At 36.9% G+C, this 14126-nt stretch overlaps 1 protein-coding gene across 2 annotated transcripts in view; it reads right to left on the bottom strand.

Moving 5' to 3' along the window:
* LOC121366129 (multiple epidermal growth factor-like domains protein 10) overlaps positions 1 to 13578 on the bottom strand; it is a 15325-nt gene extending 1747 nt beyond the window's left edge. The window contains exons 1-7 of one of the 2 annotated variants that reach the window (XR_005957126.1): positions 13467 to 13578; positions 11791 to 11916; positions 8080 to 8227; positions 3204 to 3347; positions 2344 to 2487; positions 1390 to 1600; positions 417 to 534 (exon numbers count right to left, since the gene is read on the bottom strand). Coding sequence is in view for 1 of the 2 variants with exons in the window: in XM_041490702.1 (XP_041346636.1) it covers positions 417 to 534; positions 1457 to 1600; positions 2344 to 2487; positions 3204 to 3347; positions 8080 to 8227; positions 11791 to 11910 (818 nt within the window). In the remaining variant the exon portion in view is untranslated. The remainder of the gene's footprint in view (positions 1 to 416; positions 535 to 1389; positions 1601 to 2343; positions 2488 to 3203; positions 3348 to 8079; positions 8228 to 11790; positions 11917 to 13466) is intronic. The other variant, XM_041490702.1, reaches the window with a different exon arrangement.
* Positions 13579 to 14126: the final 548 nt, after the last annotated feature.

Raw genomic sequence — 14126 nt, 5'->3', positions numbered from 1 at the left:
AATTTTGCCATTAGTAGCAAGGAATATTTTATATATGTCATGCCTCAGACAGACGTGATGGCGCAACGACACCACTAGATCACATTGATCTATTAATCATCAGCTAATGAATGTCAAACATTTGGTCATTATGACATGTAGTCTTAGACAAGAAACCTGCTACATTTTTCTATTAATAACACGGGATCTTTTTATGCGCCTTCCGAGAGGCAGGAGAGTACATATCACGACCTTCGATATACCAGTCGTGATGCACTGGCTCGATCGAGAAATAGCTCAATGGGTCCACCAGTGGGGATCAATCCCAAACCGACCGCGCATAGGCCAACTGGTTTATCACTGGGCTACGTTCCTCCCCACAAAACAAATCCAAGCAAATTCAAGTTGAAAATAAACATAAAATCAGATCTACTTGCCAGATTAAAACACTGAAGACTATGACCAACAGTACAAACAAAATACCCGCCACAAAGGAAATGGAAACGATGGCGGAATCACTGTTACCGGTGTCAGTGTTGCCAGTGACAGCTTGGGCTGTAAAAAAAGAACATATCCGAACATAAGATGAATTGTAAATTCTTGTGCACTCCCATTTCCTTTATCGAATCTTTGATCTGGCTATGTCAGTCTATATATTATATACATACATACATACATACATACATACAACATACATAAAAAAAGGAAAATATTTAATTATCCCCTGCGCCAGTGCGTTAATATCTATGTATGTAATAGTCAACCTCGACATACATATAATATATAGATATTCATACATCAATACATACTAGCCAGTGCCAGGTCTGCCCACTGTTTCATGCACGCAAGCGGGATCGACCGCGTAGATTGTAGGCCCCATGCATGTGGTTGAGTTAAAGAACATCCTTTTATGGATGCTTCGATAGCCCAGAGCGCATCGTGGTTAGTCTTGCAATTTGTGGGCGATTCGGTGCCACAGGTTCGAGTCCCAGCAACGGCATGGGACATTTTTTGAAGAAAGGAAAGGATTTAATTATCCCCTGCACCAGTGCGTTAATATCTATGTATGTAATAGTCAACCTCGACATACATACAATATATAGATATTCATACATCAATACATACAAAAACAAGCACACACATCTGTCTATACATACATACATACACACACACACACACACAGAGAGAGAGAGAGAGAGAGAGAGAGAGAGAGAGAGAGAGAGAGAGAGAGAGAGAGAGAGAGAGAGAGAGAGAGAGAGAGAGAGAGAGACACACACACACACACACACACACACACACACACACACAGGCGCGCGCGTTATTATAATTAACGTTACTGTGCATGTTTGGAAATAACTAAACAGTATATTTTGGCTAACATTTTTAGTGAATAATTTCAGTTTAACGAACAATTTCGATCGTATCCTGAATCCCCCTTGTAACATGCTCGATTGTTTTAGTTGGTCATCGCACGTACCTTCAACACATGTAAGTCCTGTCCACCCTGACAGACACCCACCACTGCAATATCCCAGTTCATGATGACAGAGTTGATCCCCCTTGCAATGTCTGTCTGCGCACACTGATTTACAATTCACACCAAAATGATCTGCATCACAATCTGAAATTAAAATAATTCACAATGTAACAAAAATTGTATTTTTTTATATTTTTGTATTTTCCATTCAGTTTTGTTAGATTGAGCATAAATTTGGCATTAATTTGTATTAATATTTTATGGTGAAAGATGATTTATCTTTCTGTAATGACTTTGAGAACTGGGTATTGGTCATGAACCAAATGATTGGCGTCTCTTCATAGACAGTTCCTCCCGAAGTCTCAAATGTGTTCTTCTACACACTGGAAATCAGTATCCATCAATACCAATTGGGTACTCTGTGCATATAAAGGAACACTACGCTAATGTAAAATATGTTCAGGAAACTATAGACTACAAATTGCAAGTCTGTGGCGATTTCAAAATGATTACCTTCTTAAAAGGTCTCCAAGGAGGCTATACAAAACATCCTTGCTTTCTTTGCCTATGGGACAGTCGTGCTACATCTAAAGAAGTGGTTGGACATTTACTTTGGAATAACAAAAGTGGGAATTATGAACAGTTAATAGAAACGTTGATAAAGACTTATGAAAAACTTGGATGCCAGATGTCTTTGGAATTGCATCTCCTCCATTCTCACCTACATTTCTTCAGTGCAAATATTGGTGACATCAGTGAAGAACAAGGCGAAAGATGTCACCAAGATATACCAACTATGGAAAGAATATATCACGGGAAATGGGACTGCAACATAATGGGCGACTATCTCCATATTCCATTGAACAAAATGTTGTTGCAGTACTTACTGTCAGTACACGTAGCACCTCGCCAACCAGCCAGACATTCTCCTTCACACGATCCGGTCATGTAATCACACGGTGCCTTGTTGTCTTTACAGTGTCTGACATCACACGATAATGAACAATCTTGACCGTATTTCCCATCACATCCTGTATTGTAAAGATATTATTTATATCATTCATTCATGCACTGACTGACTGATTGAATCATTGATTGATTTTAATTTTCGTTAAGATTGATCAACTTGTAAAGCGGAGACTGATACATGTATACAAATAAAATGGAACTTTTAAATCACTTCCATACAATGCATGTATGTATTATATTATTTATATTAGTTAACTCATATTATATGTCCAGGGCACTGCTGACTGAATAGTTGATTATACGTTGCTTATAATATGGAAGGTGAGTGCAAAACCTTTTTTTCTGGTATAATATAATGTTCATACTAAACATTATGGAGAAAGGGAACTAAGAGTACCTGCGCACAGCATAATAGCTTAGATCGTCATATGTACACCTATAGAATAATGAAGTTTGACTCTACAGTATGGCATTTAATTACATTAACATATGATACATATTTACAATATATATGCCACTGAAAAAGAAGAACCATGTTGTGTTTTGTTCATTTGTTTTTAAAAGTAAAGTGTATTGACTCCTGAAATAAAAATATACTAGTATACACTGAATACGTTCATAAGTTGTTTGTTTTCAAACGTTTAACTTTGGATTTTGTTTACAAATGTAAAGCAGTGTTTTCCCATATTTGCCCACCGGTTGTTGTTTGTTTTCAAACGTTTATCTTTGGATTTTGTTTACAAATATAAAGCAGCTATGTTAATAAAATACAATGTACCTGTACAGTCGACTCCCGTCCAACCGTCCTGACACAGATCTTCACAGGAACCATTGGCCTTGTTACAGCTCCTCGTACCCTCTTTGCAGTGTCTTTTAGAACAAGTGAATTTACAACCAGCGCCATAGGATCCATCATCACATGCTGGAATATAGTGGCACAGCTGGTCTTAATTCCGTTAATATATTTTCATAGAAATTAAGTCACAATCAGCGTCATACGAACCACAATAGTCTGCACAAAACATATGCAATAAAAATCGAATGCCACCTACTATGGACTCGCATATAATACTGATTAATCGAATAGTTCTAACAATATAGTTCTGACAGTAATCATGACTAGAATCAGTCTTCAGCAAATATTAAAGGAATTGTTAAAATAATATTTATTATGAAATTAATATATTCATTTAGGGTATGACGACAATATTCCAATTAATCTTCCAGTTTGGTATTTGTGTTCAATAGATTTTGTGCTCTTTAACATGTTTACAGCATTTAGAGCTTTTTTGCTGATGAAAATGACATATATCAGTCTGCATAAACAACGTGTTTGTTGTCCTAATGTTCGTAGTTGTCTAAACCCAATTTTAACTTCCAGTAATTTCGTACATACGAAGTAAAATGATTGCAATACACATTAACACACGACTCCAAACACACTGGATATACCGACACTGACATTCTAAGTAAGACAGTATGGGTTTTTTTTAATGTAACTTACATGTAAGTTAAAAATGCGCAAGTGAATTTTTCACCATGGCCGGTGTATTTTCAAATCTGCTTGCCCCATGGCAAGTTAATTTCAAAAAACAAAATTCTAGAACCTTGATGTAATTTTAGTCACCAAAACATCCTGTAATGACAGTGGATTCAGAACAGTCCCTTTAACATTGTAAACTTATGGTGACTATGTTTTGGAATGCTATTGATTAATTACATTGCTTCGCGAGCAGTAACCAACAACACCTGCAAATCTAATGACGTAATTAGAACGTGGTACATGCCAAGTTAACCATTCAAGAGTCTACAGTGTGATTGTAGCTAGTTTTTTTTTTTTTTTTTTTTTAAACATATGAGATTTCAAATATACAATAACACCCGCAAATCTAAAAATTCCATAATGGTTATTTCCAAAATGTTTAAAGTATAAAATGCATGTATACTGTTTTACAAATTAACAGTCTTTGCTAGAATCACCGCATGCGGGTAACTGTAGTTACTCGCATCCAATATGGCGTAGGATGCACATGGTGAGTATTAATCAATGTGAATTTCCAATATGGCGTAGGACGCACGTGGTGATTATTAATCAATGTGAATTTCCATTCTTAACTGGCATTTCTGAGATGTCCATATACAGAGACTTCGTGAAATATATAAAATATGCATTTTTGAAGCATAAGTTTTTAAAATGTAGTATTTGGGAATTAGATAACGGGCATCAAAAATCGCGTGTGATGTTGGTAAATGAAAGTGTGAACATCATGAGGATGTGGGTATCTATTACGGTTCAACGCACAATGCCATTAAAGTCACAAATAATTCAAAATTGGGTGATTTATTACTTTAATTTGAATACAAGACGAAATGACTCGACGGTAATGTAACAATATAATATAGCTTTATGTCTTTATAGTCTTCTTGTATTAAAATTAAAATAGTCAGGCCTATTACCCAAACTCTGAAAGATGAATGGAGAATTACACCAAATGAAAATTTAATGTCAGATTATACCAAATTAAAATTAAAATATACTCCCGACATTTACCGAATCACGTACGCTTTCTCTTCTGTTATGTATTTTGTTGTTGAACATCGAAATGCCCCGGCAAGGGGGAATTAAAAAAACGAATAGAGCTTAGCTCGGCAGCAGCCAAATGTGCGAAGCTGTCCAACGTCTTCAGGTATGAGTGCTTCAACTAAACTTAGGTTTGCCATTTGATATAGTTATTAGCTGTGGACTTGCAGAGTGCGTGTTTGGCCGTGCTCGCGGGCTGGGACCATAAGACATTCGAGCTACTGTCCAGTCTGTACATATGCATGACAACCACACACATATCAAGGCATCCATATCCAACAATCTGCATAGGCTAAAATTCAAGATCATAAGATGAAATCATTTTTGTCTGATAAATTTAATAGAAAGTAAGTTGCCTTTGTGCCCCTCTTTTGAAGAAAATATTTGCCTTGGTGCCCCTCCAACTAGCCTTAGTGCCATAATGTTTGCTATTAAGCCAAGACTAAGTCTGCCGAAGCGAAACATTACAATAGGCCGCCTCCAGTTTGGTGAATCGCAGTCAGCAGTCGCACGCCACATGAACGTCCATCAGAGCACCATTTCACGTATCTTGGACAGGTACCAGCAGTTTCAATCAGCTCAAGACCGGCCCCGAAGTGGAAGACCTCGCATTACAACTGCAGCACAAGATCGCTACATCCGGGTTCTGCACTTGCGTCACCGAACTGCCACAGCAACGAACACTGCTGGACACATACCTGGTTTGAGAAGGGTGTCTGCACAAACCATTCGGAACAGACTTCGAGAAGCTGGTTTACGGGCTAGGAGACCGTATGTCAACATCGACATTTACGTGTTCGCTGGTTCACGAATGTACATGGGTGGAACTTGGGAAACTGGCGACGAGTATGGTTCAGCGACGAGTCACGTTTCCTTCTACAGCGACGTAATGGACGACAACGTGTGTACAGACGCTGCAATGGACGTTTTGCCAACAACTGCGTCGCCCAAGTTGACAGATTCGATGGAGGGAGTGTCATGATGTGGGAAGCCACTCCTACACCGGCAGAAGTGAACTTGTGTTCGTAGAAGGCAACCTGACAGCTGTACGTTACCGGGAAGAAATTCTTCGCCGTCACATGCTTCCCATTTTGGATAGACAGAGAGAACTCTTTCAGCAGGATAATACCGGACCGCATACGGCACGTGTAACAATGGATTTCCTACAGAATGAGAACATTAATGTACTGCCATGACCATCAAGATAGCCAGATGTCAACCTCATTGAACATCTATGGGACGAACTGGACAGACGTGTACGCCAGCGTGACCCGAAGCCTCAGACGCTTCCACAACTGTCACATGCACTGCAGTAAGAATGGGCTAGGATTCCACGAGCCCGGATTCAGAGACTCATTCATTCTATGCCATGGAGATGTCGCGCAGTGATTGCTGCTGCTGGTGGCCACACACGGTACTGATTTCAGTGCCCTCGCGCGACGCTGTTTGGTGACGAAAACGCCTCCACTGCCTTCAGTCCATAGCACGAACATTGTCACATACTCGTGTCAAATTTTACTGTGATACGATCATAAATAACGAAATTGTGCCACTTTGTATTAAAAACATAATTCCATGAATATTTTGCCTATGCGTTTCTTGTGTGACAGAATATATTATGTAACACTATTATGTCAAAATTAGACACCCTCCCTCCCCGTTTATTACACCGCGGTGGACGAGATACCCATTTATCTCTCTTCTCATGTGGAAATATGTCTTTTGAGAGGTCATGACATCATCCAAGGTGTCACATAGTACAACTCTGCATAGATGGTATGCGAAAAGTGTGCACATGGTTCTTTCGATTCATATTTTTAAATCGGAAAAATGCTTGCTGTATATAATTAATGCTAGCAGCATAATTTAACAAAATATATATTTTAATAATCTAGTTTAACCTTGAATATGTTATAATATTGTTTGTGTAAACTTCATTGATAGATGTGTGGCGTAGGAATGCAAAGTTTCATTGATAAATAGCTAAATGAAGTAGCCACATGACGTCATTTTTGTTCATTTGATGTACGGTGTAATAAATGAAATACTAAACATGTTCCCGTGTGAGACTGGTTATATTACAACTCGTGTGTTTTTAATCATACATCACTCGCTTTCGGTCGTGATGTAGGATTAAAACGCAAACTCGTTGTAATGTAAAAGGTCTCACACGAGAACTCATTTAGCATTCTCTATGTAACGCTCCGTAACGCTAAACCATACCCCCCAAAAATATTACGTAACGTTTGGACAGCCCCCCCCCCCCCCCCCCCCCCCCCCCCCTTTTCCATTCATAAACACGCCATGCGATGGGTGTAATGTAATTTTAACGTACAGGTTTGCAATTTGGGAAAGAAATATAAAAAATAAAAAAAAAATAACTCAGTGCGTTACATAACGCTGTTAAATACACCCACCAACCCACCCTTCTGCAACGCCACATAACGTTAGGAAGTACACCCACCCACCCCCTCGAGCGTTACGTAATATTTGAATGGCCCATGTGCATTTTGATGGTGTGTGTTAAAATAGTATTGGCTCGGGCGGAGGATGTATCGCACAAATAGCACATGTAATAATCTGAAAAAAGAAAATGAAGGGGAAAACATAAAGAATAATGTTCTTTACTCATTGTTTCTATACACACATGGCGATCATTAGTTATGAAGAGACAACTACAGCAGTTACTCTCACCCTGCAGTTACGCATGCCATTGCAGTTACCCGCATGCCTTTTGTCAGATACCCACATCCCATCTGAAGCTGACTAGAGAGTTACATACATCATCGCTTGGAAGTTACCTTCATCATGCCTAACTTTCTGATTTCATAATCAGCCGAATTACACAACTTATCCTTAGTGCATCTATTCAAAATATATTCATACTAAACCAACTGCCGATAACTTCTATTAAAAACTGTGAATGTAGTGCTTAGAAATACGGAAATTCACATTGATTAATACTCATCATGTGTCCCCTGTGAGAATGTACAGTAATCCATTACACACATAAAAAACAAGTATATATCTTAAAATTAATAAATAAAACAATTTATATTGTTTAAATACCTACCTATGATACAACTTGGACCCTTCCAGCCTGGATCACAGCCATGTTGGCAGGTTCCTTTCTGTACATCACAAGATGAACTGTCTGCTTTTACAGTGTCGTTCACTACATTTTGACTGACATCCGGGTCCAAATGTACCTTGTTGACATACTGTAGAAAAATAATACATTTTTTTTAAGTAGTAAATGTTTACGACAACTGTTATAATAAAAATATGATTGTAATAAGAAATCTACTACTACTACTACTACTACTACTACTACTACTACTACTACTACTACTACTACTACTACTAGGGGGTGACTATTGCATTAGTACTGCGATAGTTAAAATACTATTGTGACAGTACTGCAATAGAGATAGTACAGTCAAACCTGCCTTAAGCGGTCACATAAGGGAGTAGATAAAAGTAGCCGCTTAAGACAGATGACCGCTGATTACAGGTTGCCACAGTCTTTAAAACATTTGTTATTGTTTCTTGTTTTACCGTCTGTACTGCTAATATACGGGGGTGTGCTTCACAGGTGACTATAAATCAACTGTTGACATGTCGTCTCCTTCAGAAACAATGCAAATGGAATGTATTAAATTAACCGTTGTGAACAAGTTTCTTTTCTTTTTCCATTTAATTATTTAATTCCTACTGTGGTGTATTGTCATTGTAAGTGAATCTACAAATGTCAAGCGTAGCTTGCCCAGAGGCAATTAGATGCATTCCAGAGTCATCCTTTCTTAATTGATACCCAGATGAGATGTCAGGACTGAATGGGTACTAATATTCATGAAGGTGTCCAGATGCGTTAATTGCTGAATCTCATCGCTGTTGTTAAAATATCCCTTTTATATAATAGTAAGCATGTACTGTGCCCGCTTAATACAGGAATTTTAGCGATTTGGGATCCGATTTAGTTGGCCGCTGGCCGCTTAAGGCAGGTGACCGCTGATTACAGGTGGCCGACATGTTTATATAAATAATTAAATTTTCTTTGCAGCTATACACTTTATGGCAATCTAATTGGTTCACAGGTGCTTACTTTTTTTTCATTCATAATTCGATGAACCCTAAAATATAAACCACGCTTACCCCCCTCCCCCCCCCCCCCCTCCCCCCCCGCAACAAGCCGGATTATTCAGGCAACCATATTTAGATATTTTGAAGGAATCACACGTGAAAGATAACACAATAAGCAATAAAACATATTGATACGATAAATTAATGGAAAATGCTATAGCACAGTAGACATGTATACGAATTGATTTAGAAAACAAACAAACCACTTTGCTAATCAAGAAATGAGACTCTGTCGGTGGCCAAAGAAATTTAGGAAACTTCACGCCTGAAAGTTACTATAGTGCTGTCGGAAATAGAATAAGAATGATTTTCGTCGATTATTTCTTACATATTAAACAGACAAGTAAATATTTTGTAAATATCTATTTAATGATAGTCTACCTAATTTAGCATTAACTTTTTTGGCTCTCATTGATGTACAAGGTGGTGTTTACTCTTGACATAAAAAGAAATATGTCAGTAAACAGGTGATTTGTGCACTTTATTGGAACAGACTATAACACATTTTTGTCAACATGTCAATTCCATTGCTGTTACAATATGTGAGGGACCGTTTCTGGCGAGGGTTTACCGCTATTCCTCTCCAAAACAAAAATATTGTAGACATTTATAAGTAACTTTTGAGCAAAACTGTCAAGAACCATTTTGAGTTTGTGATCTATTATACCGGTATTAAAGGTGCTATCTCAAAGTTGCATAATGACAGCTATTGCAAATTATGTTTTTATTACTTTTTAAAGACTACACCTTTAACTATATGCCCATAAATGATTATAGAACATAATTTTACCTACTAGTAGAAAATACATTTTTATTGGAGAATCTTTATCACAAACAGATGCTCACATATAACTTCTGATATAGCACCTTTAAGTGGTTGCAGGATTGTGTAAATTTCTAATGTACTTATATTGAATTTATATTCACTAAATATGCTGGTCATAATTAATAATTTATGCAGCAATTCAAACTAATCAGTTAACTTGCAGTTTTAAATTAAGTTTGTTTACGGGTAAATGAAATTGACACATATCGATCAAAATGTGTTATAGTTTGTTCCAATAAAGGTCACAAATCTCCTGTTTACGGACATCTTTATTTTAATTTCAAGAGTAAACACCACCTTGTACATCAATAAGAGCCCAAACAAGTACATGCTAAATAGTTATTTACAAAATATTTACTTGTCAGTTTAATATCAATGAAATAATTGACGAAAATCATTTTTATTTTATTTCCGACACTACTTTAGTAAGCGTTCTTCTACAGCTGTTGGCGAAAATTAAACGGTTCCTCCAACAGCATAAACTAAACATTAATCGGACAATGCCTTCCAATGTAACTAAATGATCCTTAAAAATGCACACAGCAGCAGCTAGAGGAAATGGCATCACTTATCAAAGTTACATCACTTACAAAATGACGTAATTTTAAAAATCACCTTATTCAAATGCATTGTAATAGTGAATGGACGTTTGCATTCTTACGCGACATAAGTATCAATTAAGTCTACACAAACAATACTACAGACGTATTTAAAGCTAAACAAAATAAATTCAGTTCTGTATTGTTAAAGTATGCATATAAATGTAATAATATGATTTGACCGCAATTTTTTTTTTTTTTGTTCATGCAAGTATGAACCGAAAAACAACAACAACGATATGCATACTTTTGTATAACCCTTTACCCGGATTCACATCGTTTTTTTCGGTTCATACTTGCATGAACCAAAATATAATTGTGGTCAATTCTTATACACACACACACACACACACACACACACACACACACACACACACACACACATTATATACATAACAATGAAATATATAGATCTACGGAAACCATAAAAGTGATATCCGGTGAAAAGTCATATTTTCACTGTATTTTAGCTACAGTGAAAATATAGAAATCGTATTTACTTTTTTGTAAAAGTGCATGATTAAATTATCTCCCTTTATCTCGTTTCTTCTTATTAAGTTTGATGATTACCAATCTGATCGTATTTGAAAAATGAACAAAATGTAATTTAAACAACTGTACCTATAAAAAAGGGATACGAAGTGCAATTACGATAAAATATCTAAAACGAATTTAATACGAAGCGAAATAATGATGACACAATGAAGTGTCATTGCGTGTAACTATAAGAATTTAACGGCGTTCGATTCGTTTTGTTTTTGTGGGAGTTTTTGGAGGATGGCTTTGTCAGGTATGTTTGTACATCAGTATTATTACATAAATGTTAATAAAGATACTTTTTTATTCAATTTTCGTTTTAAAAGTCTATGGTCAAGTACATTTTCTGGAATAGTTCCATAGAAAGAAATATATCATGGCGTTACGTGTTTTCGATAGGATAAGCAAAAGATATTACCAAAAAACGAAATATATGATCAAAAATTAGGAAAGATCTATATGATAAATAGACCATTTCATTGTGTTTTTTCCGAATACGATTTTTATGTCAACTCGTGATGTGTGAAAACCATATTTTCACTCATTGCTTCGCAATTCGTGAAAATATGATTTTCAAACATCACTCGTTGACATAAAAATCATATTCGAAAAATCCCATGGAATAGCCTCTCTCTCTATATATAGTTATAAAATGTATTTATATATAGCATGTCATTACTCGTATCTCCACTCCAGTTTTGTTGATATCCTCTTCTAGTACACTCTCCAGTAACATAGTTACACGGTCCATCTCGACAGTGACAGAACATGTTGCAGGTATCACCGAAAGTTCCAGCATCACAGACTAAAATGCAGAAGTACATTTTTATATACAACACGAACGAAGGAAAGGTGTCTTACTTAGAAGTACAGAACGATATAAAACGGATTTACTAATATTTACACGCACGCACGTACATGTGTACACACCCTAACACGATTTCTCACAAAGCCAGTGCGCCATTGACGTTTCCGCCAGAATTAAACAGTACAAACAAACTGCATACAAATTGTTTGGGTGTAGGCCTATTTGGTTTTTTCCATTACTGAAAACAATTGAAGTTGTATGAAATATATTTGACGTTGTATTATTGTATGTGAATCTTAACAATGGTTTCGTTTCAAAATTAAATAATTAATACATTTTGCCAAAACATGTTAATTTTGTATTTGATAACTTATGTTTAGCAACAACAGTTTTATTATTCACTTTTAGAACTAACAAACCAGTTAAAATAGTTATGTAAATAAATAAAGTTACAATAAATGAAAAACAATGGTATACATGTAATGCCTGCATTTTAGTAGTAAATATTACAATTGATTCATGTTTATTTAATTTATGGTGTGTATGTTGTTGTTGTTGGTTTTTTTTGTTTGTTGTTGGTTGTTGTTTTGGGGTGTTTTTTCCCCTGTTGTTGGTTTTAGTAGATGGTGTTATCATTCCTTAGACACCCCCCAAAAAAGGGTGTTTTAGTCTGGATAGTATAAAATAAGTGACAATCGGTATAAAAGCCGGTCTGGTGAGTTAGCTTCACTCACCGGTAGAGATGCAGTTATACACAGTAAACACTATTAGACAAATACGGTTCAATTCAGATTCTGGTTAAAGTAACCGCCACATTTGGCGTCTCGGTATTTAAATAAATGCCACTGGGAGCCCCTTTATGTTTCATCAGAATGAATAGATCCCTTGTTTTTGGTTGAGAGAAAGTGGGAACTCATTATTTAGTTAATTTGAGAACATCATGAAACAGTCCATCAGAGTAGGGACTGGTGGACTGATTGAAAGCCAAGTGTAAAACATATTTTTGGGTGGGGAAATATAGTGGAGGTACGTGTATCAGAGTTTGGCTTTATTGTGAAGAATCCATCCATTACCACTGACAAAACAAATCAGCCGCATTTTACTTTGCAATGATTCAGCTAGGTAGTTTCTTTCTTCTGACTTATAAACTCGAAAGAAACAAAACGCTACCTGAGATATCTCCACCTTTTAAATTTACAAGAATTTTTCTTTGAACTCCGCTTTGATGATTAAAAAAGTATACACATCAAATGATCCATCAAAGAAACACACACACACACACACACACACACACACACACACACACACACACACACACACACACACACACACACACACACACACACACACACACACACACACACACACAGAGAGAGAGAGAGAGAGAGAGAGAGAGAGAGAGAGAGAGAGAGAGAGAGAGAGAGAGAGAGAGAGAGAGAGAGAGAGAGAGAGAGACAGAGAGAGAGAGAGAGAGAGATACACACACACATTCAAACCCTTTGATAAAGATAATACGTATTGATAGTAAATATAAAAAATGATCTTACCAAGCACTTCGACTTCACAGAAGTCCATTATTCTGTCTCCTGCACGTCTGAAGAGTGTGATGTATCTAGCGATGACATCGCAGATCAAGGTTGCTATATCCGGGCTACTGAAGTATGTGTTTCCACACCAGTGTCCTGTGTTACTTTGGTTTGCTCTCATAGAACTGTATACTTCTACACCATTTTTACGAGATTTGTCTGGATAAATAAACAAAGAAACTTGACATTGGTAAAAATAATGCTATCAGATTATTTTTACAGAATCAAAGACAATCAAGTAATTGAGCGAATGGCGATGCAAAACACTAGAAAACACGTCTGATACGCATAAACGTAGCCATAGTCAACGTCTGTACTGGAATGCAAAAATGCAACCTCAGAGAAGCACGTGCATCATGAAGTTATGTAAGTTCGGCAAGCACTGTAGGTAACGCAATAATGCCAAGATTGACGTCAGCTCAACGCAATAATGCCATTAGGAGATTGCAAGCAGAGGCAACTCAACAACCTGAGGCAAGAAACTTTGGTGTATCCAGAGAGACCATCTCTGCTTTATGGGCACGGTACACCACCATTCAAACTGTCAATGACAGGCCAAGGTCAGGTCGTCTTAGAGTAACCACCGCCGCTCAAGATCGATACATCCGGGTGCGTCATCTT

Source organism: Gigantopelta aegis, unplaced genomic scaffold, assembly GCF_016097555.1.
Source record: "Gigantopelta aegis isolate Gae_Host unplaced genomic scaffold, Gae_host_genome ctg4829_pilon_pilon:::debris, whole genome shotgun sequence".
Classification (NCBI taxonomy): domain Eukaryota; kingdom Metazoa; phylum Mollusca; class Gastropoda; order Neomphalida; family Peltospiridae; genus Gigantopelta; species Gigantopelta aegis.
The sequence above is the reverse complement of the archived record's forward strand: the minus strand, read 5'-3'. Positions and strand labels throughout refer to the sequence as shown.